We start from the raw sequence: 17,535 nt of genomic DNA on the forward strand, positions 1-17,535 counted from the left end.
ACACTTTTCTCTTCGGAGCAAAAAAAGTCAGGGCAAAAAGGCGAGCGTTATCTCAAGGATGACTAAATGTGAGCGCCACTTTAAAGATTTCAACAATCCTTAGATTTCATAATCAAATTGTGATATTGAGATGACAATTTATATAGTACAAGAAAAGTCACAGGATGGAAAATTCATTATTTTATGTTAAATGCAAAATATGACAATGTTGTCGTTTTAGGCCAAGAAGGTTATAGTAGCAGAGAAAAAGTTGTTTGCATCCTTTTTCCCCAGACAGACGAATGATACCAAAACTGAGCCTATTCAATTCTACAAAAACAAACACTAAGGAATTGGAAAAACTTCAAGTAAAATAACAAAATGCGTCTTTTTACAGCTCACAAACACAAGAGGAAACCATTTAGATCAGACTTTAAAAAATAGAATAACCAGAATCTTTTTGTCCTCGCTCGCCTCTCAGGGCTTCTGTCATTCTTAAATCGTGCGTTTTTACATGAAGTGAAATCTGAGTTGTTGAGATGCTTGTTGACGCGCTAAAAGGTTTCCTCTTAGTTTCTGTAGCGCGAGTGTGTTTGGTTAATTATCTAATGAAGTCAGGCAGGTACATTTTCTATCAGCTCCACTTGGGAGCTGCAGACTTGATTAGAAAACTGAAGCATCACGCTGATGTGATATTTCATTCTGCAGCTTTTCAACAGAATTAGAAGATCCTTTGTAGTAAACTTAAAAATCTTGAATTCTGCCATCAGTTTTCATAAGAGAACAGCCAGAAACGTCTGTCATGGTGTTCCAGTCTAATTTATGTCTTGGTGTCACTCCAACAGTACAAAAGGCAGAGCAACTGAACGGCTCATCTCAACCTTTTTTTCTGCCGATCACTTATTGCTTCCAAATCGTGACATCCTATTTTTGGAGTTTATATACAACAGCACACAAAAGTACACAGAGATGCTACTGAGTGCGCTCTTGCAAGCTCCTACATTTTATTTGGATTCTTAATGTTGACTCCTAATTCGGTCGCATTTTAAACCTTTCGTTTGACAGTAACAGGCTGAAGACTCCCGTCATTCAGAGACAAAAGAGCTCAAAGCGTTTCACTCTGCTACATTTAACAGGACGGCAGCACAGAGGCCTTGCACGTTTTGGCGACCGAGCGTCAGGAGTGTGTGAATCGATGATAGCCGACAGCAGGATCAGAATATTCTCAGAAATCAGTGCAGTAGAAAAAAGACAGCAGGAAAAGGAAAAAAAAAGAAAGAAATGAGACACATGCTCTGAACTTCAAACTACAATAAACAACGCACATTGAAAAAAATAACTGCATTTGTTACCGTTTTTACACTCCAGGCTAGGGCTGTAAATAGTGATTACATTATTATTTGGTGGTAAATGTAGGAAAAAAAAAGTGACAAATAATCATCAGTCAGGGAGATAGATCTTCAGTTTATCATCATTACAAATAAAAGCTGTCCTTTTTACCGTGTGACAAATTCATTTTGATGCTCAACCTGTTGACTATTTGTTTCAGCCCTACACCAGAGTGGGAGGTATAAAAAAAAACAACCAAGAAACAATCAAAACTGTCCCACGACGATCAAATCAGCAGTTCTCTTACGAAGGCAAACAGAAAACAAAAAATGTGTATAGAAAACATCCTCACCTGCCTTTAAACTCCAAACACCTGTGTGTGTGTGTGTGTGTGTGTGTGTGTGTGTGTGTATGTATGTGTGTGAGTGTGAGTGTGTGTGTGTGTGTGTGTGTGTGTGTGTTGAACAGTTTTTAAGCTGAAAGTAGAGCCAGTCATCCAGTCATAGCTGTGCTTGGCACTGGTTAAAGTTCCTCAGTAAAGAAGGCGGAGTTGCGCTCGCAGTGGCGCTCACAGCCTCCCTTTTCTCCCCCTCCAATGCAGACAGGTGACTAAAGATCTGTTGCCGTGGCGCCAGGCAGGCGTCACTCGTCTGATCCGGCCGAGCGCTTCTGGCTTCTTTTGCGAGGAGATCTTTTCGGAGAGGTTCTGTCTGGAGCAGAAGAGGAAACACTGATTTGTTTAAACTGAACATTCAAAGATTCATTCATGAGAAACTATCCGTAACTATCCAAACGGTTATCTTCAAAGGAAACTATGACAGGATTGCTGTTCTGGGTTACTGACAACATTAACCATCAATGACTAGTGACTACATTTGTTGTGGTTAGGAAAAGTCTCACTAATTCAAATGTAAGTGGTTCATATCCAGATAACACAGATCATTTGATTACATCGTTATAGTTTTGAAATACAACCATTTCCTTTATACACCGTTTTTATTTGATGAGCACAAAAGTACTCAGGCTTCATCGTATGTTCATGAACAATGTGTGGAAATGTGATTTCCTGTGATCACGTTAAAAAAATGTTCTACACTGAAAGGCCGAAGAGACTGAAGAAATAATCAATGACGAGAAACTATTCAAATCAGTTTGGAGGCAAAAGTGAATAAAACCACAGCTCAATAACTAACAGGACACACACACACACACACACACACACACAGCAAAGCAGACCTCACCTCTGCGACTCTGCACTGAAGACGCAGGAAAACGAGGAAGGCAGAGAGGGAAGAGAAGAAACAGAGAGAGTGAGCGTCATGCACAGTGAAGTTAAAGTGTAATCAGGAGCAGTTGAAGCAGGAAGAGAATCAAAGATCTGTGAACAAACAAAAAAACCAAAAGACAAGATCTGAACTCTAACATCCAGCTCTTGTTTTGAGAAGGAGGCTCAAGCTTCTCTTTTGTTAACGTGTGATGTGTGCATGTTGCAAAAGTCACGCCAGGCGATGAGAATCATGTGACGTGGGGCACGCCAGGCGGCCACTTCTCTGTTTGATGTAGACAGCTCTATCTATCTATCTATCTATTCTCTGTGTGTCAGAGATGCTCACTGATAAAGCAACACCTTCACTTGAGTAAACAAACTGATGTTGACAGACTGACAGTGTTATTAGCTATAATGAATGTAAGGATAGTTTCTGACTCTCTGAACGATGAGCAGAGTAAGCTGGATGAACGTTGCAGTCAGATGTAGAATCTGCTCAGTGAAGAGTAAAGGTGCACGAAGCAGGAGCTGACAACATCCGGAGGTGTGTGTGTGTTCAGGATGCGGGTCATACGTACTGATCTGGTTGAGTGTTTCCTGCGGGATCCAGCTCAGGTCCACGTCATTGTGGCTCGAAGTTCCCATTTCTACCTTTGGAGCCGGACGCCTCCTCTGCACACACACACAAACGCACACACACACACACAGTGAGTAAATGCAGTCTGCTGTGGATGTACATCCAATCCAAAGTCCTTTTCTGCCATCCTCTTCATAGTTTGAACAAAGTCTTCCACCCTATTTTTTCCCCCAAGGTTTTTATATTGAGGTCCTTTTTGTCATATCCTTGTAATATCCGTACCTTCCTCGACTCCATCAGCTGGTGAAGGCCGACGACGACCAAGAGCCCGAGGCCTGACAGGAAGACGTACATGAAGATCCTGAGCGAGAAGGAGCAGAGAAGCATATTGAGCGGAAATTAAAGTAGGCCGTGACACAAAACAAGTAAAATAGCAAAGGGAGGCAAGCGCTTACGTCTCTCCATCGAGTCCGTCTTCTCTCTCAGTGATGGTGACTGTCTGGTTGAATACGGCGTCCTGGAAAATATTTCCCTACAGATAGAAAAGCAAAACAAAAATTAAATAAAGGAGGTAAAAAAAAGTGTTGGTTAAGTGTGGGGAGAGAGAGAGAGAGAGAGAGAGAGAGAGAGAGAGAGAGAGAGAGAGAGAGAGAGAGATGGCAGAGTTAAATTACACTCTTCACTACATTTATCACAGAAAGAAAATAGGCTTATGACCCCTCCCCTCTTACACTGCCGTCCTTGTAATTAAGATTGATGACAAGTCCAAAAGGCCGTCCTCCCATTGGCTCTGCGGGGATGAAGGAGTACTCGAACGTGGCCTGTCTGCCAGAGGGAACCTCGATGCCGAGCTGGAGAGCTGTGAAGTTCTGGATGTAGAACTGATAATCCTGACAGGGAAAAAACACGAGTTAGAAAACTCCAGCAGAAACGTTCCACTGGTTATTTGAACTATTTGTATTTCAAGCCACTAAGAGCTCAAAGGTGCTTTCTTTTCTGAACCTGTGGGTAACGGAAAGAAGCGTCCAGAGACTCCACGACAAAGTTCTCGGATCCTTTGTTGCTGAAACCGAGCAGGAACTTTACGATGTTGTTAGCAGGGAAGTCTGGAGGGAAATAAACAGAATAATTACTACTATGACTTTGGAGTCACTGGCCACACAAAAGAAAAAAAAAAAAAAAAAAGAACTGAAGAAACAAATATCTGGAGAAACTGAGGAAAAAAACTATCAGAAACTACAAAAATTAATCAATGAAATAAATACTACAGAAAGACAACTAAAATATACAGCACTGCCCTCCTCTCGCACCCCACGCAGAGGATTTATGAATGAGAGAAATGTTGTTTAGAGAGTTACCGTCTCCTTTGACAAACAGGATGGTGGTGTCAGCGTTGGGGGAAGCTTTCACCTCTCCGACCAGCGCTTCCTCTTCTTCGTCTTCTTTTTCTTCCGTCTACAGAAACAAACGCACGTTTATCAAAGTTTAGAAGAGTTTGATATGAGCTGTGAACAAAATCATTTTCATGTTTACTTTAAATTGATTCGATAGTGCAAAAAAAAAAAAAGAGAAAAAAGAACCACGAGGCCATGATAATAAGATTTTCTCTCACTAGCTCTGCATTTTCGTCGTCTTCCACTTCCGCTTCGTCGTCTTCGTCCTCCGCTGTCACATCATCCACGGTATCTTCATCCACGGCCTCGGCCTCCTCATCCTCAGTCAGATCCTGGGCGCTGACCACCGGCCCTGATGGATTTTAAATTTGGAAATTGTTACATCAAAATACATTTTAAAAATGTGTTATTAAAACACGGGTACATTTTATTGTATCTCTGTGACAATAGCTTCATATCAACATTGTTGTCAATGATACCAGTTAGCTCAAAGCTAAACTAATCCCAGCTAACAAGTAAGTAAGTAAGTAAGTAAAATTTATTTATATAGCACTTTTCGCAGGCAGGGGCCACAAAGTGCTTCACAAACAGGGTTTAAAAACATCACAAGCAATATATAGACAGTACAAAAAATCATAGCAGCCCTAAAAGAGACTAATTAAAAGCCTGGACAAATAAAAACGTCTTCAGTTGACTCTTGAAAGTGTCAACTGAATCAATTGAGCGCAAGGATGATGGAAGTTCATTCCAGAGGCTCGGAGCAACGACCTGGAACGACCGGTCACCTCTAGTGTGATAATGAGCTCGAGGGACCTTCATCAGGTTCTGATCCATAGACCTCAGCGCTCGCATAGGGGCGTAAGGCTGGATCAGCTCACTAAGGTAAGAGGGAGCCTGACCATGTAGGGCTCTGAAGGCCAGAACCAGGATTTTAAACCTGAACCTAAAGGACACTGGTAGCCAGTGAAGGTCTTTCAGAACAGGGGATATGTGGGTCCTCCTATTTGTGCGGGTCAGAATTCTTGCTGCAGAATTTTGAACTAATTGCAGTCTCGAGAGCTCTTTCTTGTTAAGACAAGAAAACAAACTATTGCAATAGTCTAAACGTGAAGACACAAAGGCATGGATAATGAGCTCCAAATCATTTTGCGAAACCATGTTTCTAAGTTTCCTCAGTTGAAAGAAGCAGTTCCTTGACAGCTGTTTACAGTGCTGGACTAAAGACATGTTTATGACAACAAGGTCTTTCGAGCCACCGTAGCCAATCGACAGCAAAAAGAGTGTGGTTCCATAAATCATGTCGTAAGATGTTCTAAGAAATATCTAGCGTAACACACATTCATATATATGAATTTGTCTCGCTTCCTCTTCTTACAGTCACTTATTCTTGTGTTAATGCAGCTGGTGACTGATCTCTGTGTTAGTAGTGGCTGCACCTATATGTCACAAAATAAGGGCTTTGAAATACTAATCAATAAAATATTCGTTAAAGAGCTCCAAAACAGTTCTTCTGTTTTTAATTATCCATGTTGAACACAAACAAAGCAAATAACAATGACAGCAAACTTTGTGAAAGCTTTCAAAATAAAATACAAGAATACAATTAACTACCAAGCAAGAACAAACATATACACACATGCATATATACATACACACATGCATATATACATACACACACATATGGAAACGGTCCCTCCAACATGAGTCCTTGTGTCACTCGAATAAAACCCAATACTTCCTCCTCTAGCAGTTTATTTAAATCTATTTCTTGAAGAAGTTTAGTCTAAGTCTAATAAAGTGATCACATTAAAGGTCAAAGGTCAACCAGCCCTTTGAATCAGATCTGCTGTACAGCTCACTTTATCCCGATTATCACTATCAAACCCTCAAACCTTCTCTTTTACGATATGCTATGAACTTATTTGAGGTATTACGTTTTATAATATTGAGTTTAACTTGATAAATATGTGCAGGAAGCTGTTAAAAGGCTAGTTACCTTGTTAACACAGCGAATTAGCCTATGTGCTAACAGTTAGCAGGCAGTAAGGACACGTCAGTCTAATCAGTCACACAAACACGCAGCAAACTCTGAGAGAGACAATGAAACATTCATAACAAGAAGCTCTATGGGCCAATATATTATACATTTTCTTAAATAGTAAAGGTTTTAGAGTGAACATTTACTTTAAAATAGCACATGTACGACAGAGAGCGGCCTTCCTCACAGCAGCGAGTTAGCCGAGGAGCTAACGATAGCGTATCAGGGTTTAGCAGCTAATCACACTATGTTACTTTCACCTGAAGCCACGACGAGCAGATTAAAAACACCAACCTACCTTTGATGAGAATAGTCGCAGGGAAGGCCAGCAGCGCCAGCAGCAGCAGTTTAGGTAGAAATTTCATCATTTTGAGGTCGAAATCAGTGCGTTTTCATTCAGTGTCTGTCAGACAGCCGAGCTGTGAGCGCTGCCGTGCTGCTTCCGTTACGATCACCAAAGCGCATGCGCAGAAGGAACCGACTGTCTGACTACCAGCAAATTGTCAATGGTCTCACTTCGCGCTGTGCTTGGATAATAATAAAAAACAATAACGTTTAACAGTTCTTTTTTTTAAATTATGGACTTTTTTTGTGTTATTTCTAATATGTGAGGGAATAACAACAACAACAAATAATAATAATAAATAGTTCAATTAAGTTTGAGGACTTTGCAGGAATTCTGAGCAACGAAGAACTGACAGGGTTTAGATTAAGTTAAGGGGGAAAATGTAACTGCTGTGACAGATTTCGACATAACACCAGGTCTGTCTACTGGCTGGAAATTGCCAATAAAGAAAGTGAAACTTTAAGATTTAGACCGAAACTAGTCTAAAGAAACATTTGATATGTTGTCTTTGTGCCATTATTATTATAATTATATAAAACATAGACAAATGTGTTGCTAATACTACCAAGCAAATAATTTCAGTTTTCAACAGTTTCTGAAGCATCAGTTGGGTTTTATGAAATTATCTTTTAAAAAATACAATATAAAGCCTTATCTTGTGATGAATAATGATTTTATTCCATGTCAATATGTTGTGTTTTTCATTATTTAGTTTGCGTTTGATATGGATCTTCCTGTCTAAAATGATCAAAATACGTACGGTGGTATATGGTTTACTTCACACAACATGCATGTGAAATACACTAAAGTTCCTGTGGGGTTGTTGTCAGTACACATGAGTGTAAATGTACAGTAAAGCCCCGTTTCCACAGAGCAGACCATTTGTTTCAGGACAGTTTGGCACATTAAACCCTGATCTTGCTTATATTTCCACAGCCAACCATACAGTCTCACAGGAAGTGAGCAATCAACAAATGTGAACCATACTGAACTGAACTGAACCAGACGGCGTGGTGGAAACTGTCCTTAAGATCAATAGAAACAGAGCAAGAAGAATGTAAACAAATGAATGTAAATAAGTATGTGCATTCATTCTGATTTACAGTATCCAAAAGTCTGAATAAGAAAAAACATGTTTATGTTGACAAATTCTGGTTTTATTTTCTACCACATGTAGATAACACACTGCAATTATATGGCAAATAAAACAGAAATAAGATTAAGTGATATAGAATCTCAAATAATATTGAAATAAACGTAGAAGAATCTGTGGTGACAGAATAAACTGAAAACTTTACAAATTATGTCATTAGAAGTCTAAACTCACCAATGCAGGAACTTAATAAAATGAAATCAAACATATAAAATGCTCTTTGTTAGAATGATGAATGATGGCTGAGAGAAGATTTGTTATTTAATACATGACCGGGATGCAGTTCACACAGCAAGACAACAAAAACTAACAAACACTAGATACTGGATACATACAGGTATTAGAGTAAAATATATCTTTCCAAAACATAGACAGGAGCCTGTGTATCAAAATACTCTGCAACAAACACAAATGTCAAGCTCCCATTCTCCCACAGCCTGTTCAGATTTCAGACCACAAAAGAACTGTTTGTGTGTGTACAGCACGCAACGTGAACACTTTTATTTAGAGTTCGAAATGAAAACAGAAAGACACAGTGTGTTAGTTCAGTGCTTCACAAACACGGAGCTTAGTGTTGCTGTAACAAGTGATCTCTCTGTAGATAAAATCAAAAGTCAAAAACTAAACTACACTAACCTGAACATGAAAAAAAAACAACTCAAGATAAATTATTATAAACTGTTTTCCTGTAATAGTGTTACTGTTAACCTCTTTAACTCCCCACCCATCCCTCTGACCTTTGACCTCTCCCTGTCCTTTGGTTGCATCAGAATTGTTTAGTTTTCTTTTATTTTAAAATCTCGAATTGACTCCTCCTTTCCCCCTATTTTTAAACTCCTCTTTTAAAGACACACATCAGAACCTAATCATGTTTCCTTCCTTCTTCTTCTCCTCTGCTCTTCTCCCCTCCTCACTCCTCCTTAAAGAATAAGTCTGGTGTTAAACAATGTCTCTCGTTGTCAAACAATTAATAGTTTCTGAGCTTCAAGCCAATGTGTCCTGCTGCACAACTCAAATTTATTTTTTTAAATCATACCTTTTTAGCTTGATTTAAAAAAACAAAACAAGAAACAGTGCATTTGTTGAGCATCAAGTTCACGTTTTGTCCTCTTTGGCCAGCAGGGTGCTGTGTATGAGATGAATAGAGTGTGCTCCAGCTAATGCAGGAAATAGTTACAGTGCAATAGTCTGGTGTTTAAATGTGTTTCTAATCTTGGACAAAAATGGAGCTCAATGGAAGAGGTGAAGAAGATATACATTACTGTATGTACTGTATGCCACCTTAAACATGCAGCAGAGCAGAGAGGGTCTCTACGCCCTGGTGCTGGATATATTCTTTTCCTTTTTTAAATATGACTTTTTTAAGGTAATTTGAGGAAACATTAGCCCCATCTTATGCAAATGAGCCTCATTGGAAAAGCCCAGTTAAGGTTCAAATGTTACCATCTGCTGAGAGTTGGTAGTAACTGCGCCACAGTATCTATAAGTTACCAGGGGCAATGACTCCAACTCAGTATGACCTGAAATTAATACTTTGAAAATCAAATCAAATCAAATAAACTACTCTGATATTACTCTAATTATTATAATGGGGGTTAAATCCATCCTGGGCACAACAGGGATGAAGAGGTTGTGTGGACGGGGAATCTTAAATCACAACTGTTGAGATGTGACCTCAAATCAACATGATGAAAATAGAGAGCATCACCAGACTTAACCTTTATACGCGTCATCCTGATAACCTTTTCGTTTTCATTGTTTCACTTATCGTTTTCTTATTCTGCTTGAATTCCTGGAAAGGCATCCAAGTTGATTATCTGATTAAGTTTGTTTCAGGACATTTCAAATAATCACCGACGTCCGCTTCCTCTCAAACCGTCCTTTCATGCATCGTTCTTTTCTTGTTCCCTCGTTTACTTGTAAGATTTGATCTAATGTATTGACAGCATGCTGGATTTATACCTCAGCTTCTCCTTCACTTTCTTCCTGGACGTGAAGATCAGCAGTCTGTGATGTTCTTCGTATTCCAGGAGTCATTTCCAAATTAAATGACTCTCACAAGGTCTCGTCTTATTATTTTCTTGTAAGTGATTTCCTACATTTCCCAAGATGCCTTTCAGATACCCCTGATAAAGATGGATAAAGCTATATTAAATCAAAGGAAGCTGAGGGAGCAGGATTCCAATATGTAGAAAAATATATCTGTGGCTATTGTTTGTGTGTTCATGTGGCTGTCCTTTAATCAAATGCATTCTGTCTATTTTTTGCTCTGCTGTAGAATTAGTTCATTGTTCTGGTGTTTTCAATGGATTCTCCTGCTAATGATTGTTGCTTTTTGGATTCAAAAAGAAAAATTCACCTTTACTGCAAACGTGTTTCTGACAAAATGTAAAGGATCCTGAAAAACAAAGAACATCCCCAGCCGCTGATTTTCTAACAGTGACAGAGGATTCTATTCTCTACATTTCTACACCTCCCTGTCCTCTCTTCTTCTTCTTCTTCCTCCTCATTTAGTTGCAACACTCCACGTAGTTTGCCGGCAGCATACCCGACTTGCCGGTTCTCTGCACGGTGCCGTACATCCAGCCCTCGTCGATGGCCTGAGCGTTGATGATGACATCGCCGTCCCTGAATGAGACCTCATCATGGTCCTGAGCCGCGTAGTCGTACAGCGCTCGGTAAACACGCTGAGGACAACAAGAAAAGACAGAGAGGGCAGATGGAGACATTTGGTGGTTTTTGCAGGACTTTAATGCTTTTATCCGTAAGTTCGGATCAAATATATTTTTCATGGTACACACATGGACCAAAAAACTGGCTACTTCTATGATATAAAGTACAATAACTGACTAAGACAGAGGGAAACTTCTCATCATGATAAATTTGTTCCCAATAAATATAATTCCCGCCAATACCCCCTTTCCATGACTGTACCTATTAGTCATTCAAACCCCAAACTAGTTAATACAAATCCCCTGAGCTTCTATAGTTCATGAAATCTTCGTCTTGAGAGTACAAGTTTTTGAGTAGGAATGTACCATAGTGGCTGAGTGTGGCGGGGAGGTGACAGATCTGACCGATGACATGCTGGTCTGGTGCATGTAGCCGTGATACTGCTGCTGCTGCTGCATCTGGACGCCCTGATGATATGCTCCAGGAAGGACGGGAGCTGGATGAGGGACAAAGAGACAGAATAAGAGTGTTTGAAGAGTCTTCCAGTGAATGTTGGATATGAGATTCTGACTCATAAAGAGCCTCGTCCGCTGTGAGCACACAGTGAGTTTTAGGGAAACTGTTCAACAGCAAACACTGTAAGAAGAATGTTAGTTAGTCAGTTTGATGTGGATTACATAAAACACATGCGAATGGGTGTGTGAAGCCATCGCCTTCATCCTGTTACGGTGTGCTGAAGTGAGAGATACAACGTGAAGACAGGTACCGGGGGTGTTGGTGCTGCTGCGGTCCCAGAGCTCGGAGGTCAGCGAGCTCCCAGACTGAGCCTGACTGTGGGTGAGAGACTGCTGGGAGTGCTGCCTGCTCAGTCTGCGATCAGCCCGCTCTGACATGTAGCCACCACAGGAGGGCAGCACCGAGCGGAAAATATTCACAACGCAGGCAGAAAACACAAGAAAAGATGAAGAATGAAAAGACAGTATGGATTTATGAAAAAAAAAAAATCCAGGAAAAGTCTGGTGATATTCTATATTTTTCTTATTCCCAACAAAAGCCATGAAACCAACTAAGTCTGATATCCTGTCTTAAATTCTTTTCAAGCCCATTGGGTACGACTTGAGATTGAAATCTTAAAAAAAAAAAAGAACAACAAATGTGTTTTTTTGATGCATAAATAATCTCATATTATGCTATATACCCCGCGCTTTGCCCGTCAGCCCCCTGGGTCCAGTTGGACCTGGAGCTGCGTGTTGGCTCTTACTGATGTTACTTTCTTCTCTCTTGACCCTTTATTGAAAATACTTCCACACGTATGTACACATGATGACTTTGGACTAAAGCGTCCACTAAATAAACTATAATCATAATTACATTACATGTTGTCCATCTATATTTCAAACATAGCAAACATACAGTGCAGAAAACAACAACAGTTTTTTTTTAGAAAAGGGATCATCATGTAATGTGTCCACCATTTATTTGAATGCATGTATTTGTCTAACAAAGCAGCTTTCAAAGGACTTTTGCATATTCATTTTGATGGAAAAAAACAAAGACTAGTTTTGTGATTAGTAGTTCTTGATTTGTGCAGGTGAATGTGCAGAAATTATCTGATGGTTTCCAGGACTACATTTTGGTTGATGCATTTTTTTTTTTTTACTATGAAGTGTGTTCTGACATTGTTCACACTGTAATTCAGAAAAATGAAAACCAGAACGCTTCGGAGAAGAGACTCTTCATTTAAATGCAAAAATCTTTTTATACGGTCATAGAATCAGCTGCTTTTAGCAAACAGAAAAAAACAGCTGAGAGCAAGATAGATTATCACCAGACTGATTGACGGGGAAAACTGTTACTTCCTTGTAAAATGAACTTAATATCAAAATGAAAAACCTAAATAAAGAGAAACACAGCCTTACTATTGGTCAACAAGCAGGCGTGATTTAAAACAACTTACATAACGTCTGTTTTCATGCAAACTTAACGGCATCTTGTGTCTTTCTACTTAAAAACTTTAAAACACTCGTCTCCTTTTTTCAGCAGCAGCTGTAAAGCCTGCAGTTTTGTTAGACAGAACAATGTCAGGTGAAGTACCAGACATCTTGCGGAGGCTCTTTGATTGGATGTTGTCCTCCAAAGGGTCAAAGTCAAAGATGGAGCCGGGGTCTGTCCTCCAAACCTTTAGGTCTTCAGAGAGGAGGGAAAGTTCATTCACACAGAAAAGAGGTTAACATAAACTGAGATTATCCAGCATGAGACCGCCTGTCTGACGGCGCACACTCGGTCCAGTTGCCCTGTAGCGTCCTGAAGCAGGTTGTCACTTATATGTTTGATCACAATTAAAATGAACACAATGCAAGCACAATAAACACATTCTTACATTACTACTTAAGCCGATAAGAGTTACCAGCAGTTACCATGGTAACAGCGGATGAAGGGACCTAGGGGGTAACCGTAATCACAGAGCCTCCGTGGCATCACTGACCTACGATGATGCCTCCTGGTCGTCTGTCCATTTCCATGGCCTGGGGGTGGATTCCTTTGCTGTATCCCGCCTCTCCGATCATCTGATTGGCTCTCTGGTAGCGTTCCATGCTGGGATCGTCCAATCCAGGTGTACAGCCTCGACCGCGCGCCCGCTCAAAGTCCTCGTGGTACTTGGCCTGTTGGAGGAGATGAATCATAACACGTGTTTATGCTTCAGGGCCAAAATCATGAAAATGTTCAACACAAAGACTTAATATAACCAGAAACCATGTAAGAAATCATACAAACACACACACACACACACCCACACATGCATACAGGTGGGGGTGCATTTGGTCAGTGAGCAAATAAAACACACACAGGTAATTTAAAAAATATATTTTATTATATAAACACACACACACACACACACTTTTGTAAACCAAGGTTGTTTTTCGAGGTCCTAATTGATTGAACCGCTGGATGAAAACACACAAAGACACAAACGGACACGCCGTCTGTCCATGCCGTCTGGTTGTTGCTGTTAGTAGAAGTGTGTCAGTCCCACACGAGGTGCCACTTCACTCATATTAGCTCCTCCCACGGCTCAGGCAGGAGCCATGACATCAAAGCCGCTACCATGGAAACAGAGTCCTGTGACTTCCTGACACGCCTGTACTCAGGTGTGTCCAGCTCGGAGCAGCTACGCCCTCTTATTTCCTGCAGCCCACGCTGGTACCTTACCTGTTCAACACACACAAACAGTAGGAGACATGCTATTACTGAAAATCTCTACATGTGATTGTGTGTGTGTGTGTGTGTGTGTGTGTGTGTGTGTGTGTGTGTGTGTGCGCGTGTGTGTGTGTGCGTCTCTTGCCGAACTGATGTTCTCCTGGTTCTGTTTGACTCTCTCAAATTCAGGAGTCACTCCGACACTAGTGGCCTTCACTGAACTCTGCTTGTACTTCACCTGAGGAGGACGAAGAGAAAATACAATTTTACGAGTTAAATAATAATAATGTGTCTTTTGTCACTGTGTCAAAGGATGTGATCATGGAGTCATAGATGCTTACTCAGCATGAGTGACTTTCACGGCATCCTTACACAAAACAACGTTTAAAACCTGGAGATTGTTTCAAAAGTCAAAGAGATATTCATGAAGGTTTTGGCTTGAATGTTGAATCTCCCATCATCTTTATTCAATGTTGTTATTCAAACGGTTTGATCTGGATATGTTTGATCCAAATCTGGAAATTCACTTTTTTCCATAAAGGATCAGCTAATCCAGCTCACATTTGTATAATGGACTGGATCCACCTCATCCAGTTATAGTGGGAAGTAAGCAGGAGACACAGCCTGGATTTGAACCTTAACTGCCAGCTTTGAGGACCTCAGCTTACGTACATGAGGCGCGCAAATGAACCACTATGTCGCCAGTGTCGAAGATGCAGACTGTGTGCGTTTTGCTGTGTCATCAGCCACCACGAGACTGACTGCAGCACAATCTCTCGTACACATTACCTCTTTTCATTATCCAACTGTGTGTGTGTGTGTGTGTGTGTGTGTGTGTGTGTGTGTGTGTGCGTCCTCACTGAGCTGATGTTGTCCTGGTTGCGTCGGACTCGCTCCATCTCGGGCGTGTCCCTGACAGCAGTGCCACAGCCCACCCCGTCTCTGTAGCTGACCTGACGGAGCACAGGTCATCACTGAGGGAGAGCTTTAAAGGAGCAGTGCGACATCTTTCCTACAAGTCAACCTAATGAGACCTCAGCTTCTGTTTGGGACACAGTTCTCCTTTCACTAGCTTCATGGGTTGAGTACATAAATTATAAATCATGTCTTCCTACCTTTGTACATTTAGGAATGCTTTCAGTAGTCTGCTTGTTTGTGTTGTTGATCAAACTTTGCAGATAATTTATTTTTATGTTAGGTGGGTAACGTTTAGAAGCCCTGCAGGGTTTCTGTTACTGTCTCATTTTTTGCACTGAAGTTCCCCTGAGTTCCAAACCTTTATCACTGTCTCCAAAGCTTACTGTCGGCTCATTGTGAATGCGATGTGCATGTACACATACCTCACTGATCTTCTTGGCGTTCTCTCTGGCGAGGACGATCTCAGGCGTCTCAGTGACTGACGACGACAAGCCCCTCATCAGCTTGGAGTCCCAGCAGTACCGCAGCTAGAGGGCGACAGAGAGCTGCTTCAAAAGACCCAACAAGACATGGAGCACATCCCAACTCTCATCAGTAGCGTCTATGCATCCCAAGATCGAGACATTTCTATGATACAATGGAGAGGTTGTTTGTGACCTTTCTGATTTAAAGATCTAAAATTGACAGACTTTTTGTTTGATGTTAAATCAAAAAACAAATCAAATCAGGAGTGATGACACTCAATGCTCAATGTTTCATTTTTAATCCACATATAAAACGTTATTTTTAACCAAGGTCATCACATACAGACTCTTAATAAATCGATGTTTACAGTGTCTGTTTTCGAAGGTCCATGTTTTCTTCGTTCATGTCTCTGATGATGTTGATAAGTAACACTGAAGTCTGTTACGCTGCAGTCCAATCACAGAGTGATTTACAATGAGGACGGTGCCTATCAATAAAAAGATTTCCATAAGGTCTGCTCCTGTGCTCCTCTGTTCTCTTCTATTGCTCCTCAGTTCTCACTTCTCTCTCCTCCAAGCAGCTTTGAGGGTTTTGGAAAGGTTCTTGGCACGGCGGATCCAGGACTACTTTTGGTTTGATCGAGGAGTCATCATTTTAGAGACTTGAGATGCAGCGTTTGTTCATATCTTCCTTCAAACTCTGGCATTATTCAGAGCAGAAGCAAAGTGTGTTAAGATGGGACAATCAGTATATCTCTACTCACTGAGCTGACGTTTCTCTGGTTGGCTCTGACCCTCTGCATCTCTGGGGTTTCTGAGAGCAGACTGTACTGTCCCTTCAGACGCTCCGCCTCGTCCTTATACTTCTTCTGCAACAAGAAAGAGACAGAGACACGCTCATCCTTCTAGCTCGCAGATTAAAGCATCATCCTTTAAGTCACAAACTACATCTCTGAGAAGATTGCTTCAGCACACACACACACACACACACACAAACCTGGCTGTAGACATCTTTGAGGTAGGAGGCGTGCAGCAGTTCAGGTGTGTCTGTAACCGTCCCGTAGGAGTTTTCTCTGAGTTGCTCAGTCTGCTTGTATGACCGCTGAGATGCACAAACCATCAGGAGATTATTGTTATTAGTGCAATGGAATAATAATAAATACTATCTAAAGTTGGAAAGGCACATATTGTTGCTTTAATACTGCTTTTATCTTTTACTGCATCAAGCAGCGCAGGGAGATGCGTCGCTGTATTATTATTATTTTTTTTTTTACCACAAAACAACAGAAAAATACTTTGATTGAAATAGAAATAATTTATGCAACAAAAGGAAAAATGGAAGTCAGAAATATAAATGCGAAACACATGTTGCTACTGTAAGGATCAACAATTACTGACAAACAAGGACTGAGGAGTTACCTGACTCTGGATCTCTGACGCTCTCTTTGCTCTCTGAATATCCAGGACATCTGAGCTCAGCTCCATACCTTTACCCACAATCTCCCTCTCTAGATCTCTGCGATACTCCTTCTGCGCACACACACACACACACACACACACACACACACACACACACACACACACACACACACACACACACACACACACACACAGACACACACACTGCTCAGATTCAAGTCTCATCTTCAGTAGTTTTTAAGTGTGTATCTGCTGTCCAGTTTACCTGGTTCAGTATCTGAGTGGCTTTTTTGACCCTAAGCAATTCAGGTGTTTCCTCCAGCCCGATGCCAGATAAGCCCCGCCCCTTCACCTGCTCCAGGTCTTTCCTGTACTCCTTCTGTGGGGAGAAACAGTAAGATTATGAATGAATACTGGTTATGATACAATCAATTCAAGTCTAGTGTAGTGTAGAGGAGGTCAGAAAGGGGAAAAGGCCGTGCAGAGATTTGTAGTTGTGGTGTGATACAGGACTGGACTGTGAGTCAGTGAAGGTGGATAAGGGTGGGGGTGATTTGTTATAATGCAATAACCCAGGCAAGAAGTGATAAAAGTGTGTGTGACATTCTGCAACAGGATGTGGATCAGGAGTCTGGAGATGTTTTTGAGATGGTAGATTTGGTGATGGATTGCATATTGAACTAACTGATATTGGGTAGTTCTACTTCTTCAAATAAGACAATTTAAATCAACAGTTATGATCACTAAAATTATTTAAGGAATTTAATTATTAACTTGAGC

The 17,535-nt window shown here is 40.9% G+C and overlaps 3 protein-coding genes across 3 annotated transcripts in view; all 3 read right to left on the reverse strand.

Moving 5' to 3' along the window:
- Positions 1–1,423: 1,423 nt before the first annotated feature.
- ssr1 (signal sequence receptor, alpha) lies at positions 1,424–7,092 on the reverse strand. The gene is made up of 9 exons (XM_079361902.1): positions 6,883–7,092; positions 4,765–4,898; positions 4,511–4,607; positions 4,155–4,258; positions 3,884–4,042; positions 3,608–3,684; positions 3,435–3,513; positions 3,154–3,247; positions 1,424–2,018 (listed from the first exon to the last, which is right to left on the reverse strand). Exons 1-9 carry the CDS (start codon positions 6,950–6,952, stop codon positions 1,951–1,953), a joined length of 882 nt encoding a protein of 293 aa, XP_079218028.1. The 5' UTR covers positions 6,953–7,092; the 3' UTR covers positions 1,424–1,950.
- A 959-nt stretch (positions 7,093–8,051) lies between these two features.
- LOC306835402 (LIM zinc-binding domain-containing Nebulette-like) lies at positions 8,052–13,455 on the reverse strand. The gene is made up of 3 exons (XM_079361904.1): positions 13,242–13,455; positions 11,122–11,252; positions 8,052–10,770 (listed from the first exon to the last, which is right to left on the reverse strand). The coding sequence occupies exons 1-3, from the start codon at positions 13,438–13,440 to the stop codon at positions 10,594–10,596; spliced, it is 507 nt and encodes a 168-aa protein (XP_079218030.1). The 5' UTR covers positions 13,441–13,455; the 3' UTR covers positions 8,052–10,593.
- Positions 13,456–13,606: 151 nt separating this feature from the next.
- The window catches only part of LOC306835388 (uncharacterized protein), a 74,114-nt gene continuing 70,185 nt past the window's right edge, over positions 13,607–17,535 (reverse strand). The window contains exons 62-69 of the mRNA XM_079361876.1: positions 17,021–17,134; positions 16,756–16,866; positions 16,334–16,438; positions 16,101–16,205; positions 15,295–15,399; positions 14,815–14,907; positions 14,100–14,192; positions 13,607–13,966 (exon numbers count right to left, since the gene is read on the reverse strand). Coding sequence (XP_079218002.1) covers positions 13,808–13,966; positions 14,100–14,192; positions 14,815–14,907; positions 15,295–15,399; positions 16,101–16,205; positions 16,334–16,438; positions 16,756–16,866; positions 17,021–17,134 — 885 coding nt within the window. The 3' untranslated portion in view covers positions 13,607–13,807. The remainder of the gene's footprint in view (positions 13,967–14,099; positions 14,193–14,814; positions 14,908–15,294; positions 15,400–16,100; positions 16,206–16,333; positions 16,439–16,755; positions 16,867–17,020; positions 17,135–17,535) is intronic.

This window comes from Symphodus melops, assembly GCF_947650265.1.
Source record: "Symphodus melops genome assembly, chromosome: 14".
NCBI classification, from domain to species: Eukaryota; Metazoa; Chordata; class Actinopteri; order Labriformes; family Labridae; genus Symphodus; species Symphodus melops.

What these genes read in the sequence shown, in the direction of transcription:
- ssr1 (XM_079361902.1), bottom strand. Translation starts at nt 6,952, where the DNA reads ATGATGAAATTTCTACCTAAACTGCTGCTGCTGGCGCTGCTGGCCTTC. An exon ending in TGCGACTATTCTCATCAAAG is followed by an intron (nt 4,899 to 6,882) that starts GTAGGTTGGTGT and finishes AAAATCCATCAG; the next exon opens with GGCCGGTGGTCAGCGCCCAG. An exon ending in AGCTGATGGAGTCGAGGAAG is followed by an intron (nt 3,248 to 3,434) that starts GTACGGATATTA and finishes GTGTGTGTGCAG; the next exon opens with AGGAGGCGTCCGGCTCCAAA.
- LOC306835402 (XM_079361904.1), bottom strand. Translation starts at nt 13,440, where the DNA reads ATGATTCATCTCCTCCAACAGGCCAAGTACCACGAGGACTTTGAGCGG. An exon ending in ACCAGGAGGCATCATCGTAG is followed by an intron (nt 11,253 to 13,241) that starts GTCAGTGATGCC and finishes TCCCTCATCCAG; the next exon opens with CTCCCGTCCTTCCTGGAGCA. An exon ending in CGCCACACTCAGCCACTATG is followed by an intron (nt 10,771 to 11,121) that starts GTACATTCCTAC and finishes TGTTGTCCTCAG; the next exon opens with CGTGTTTACCGAGCGCTGTA.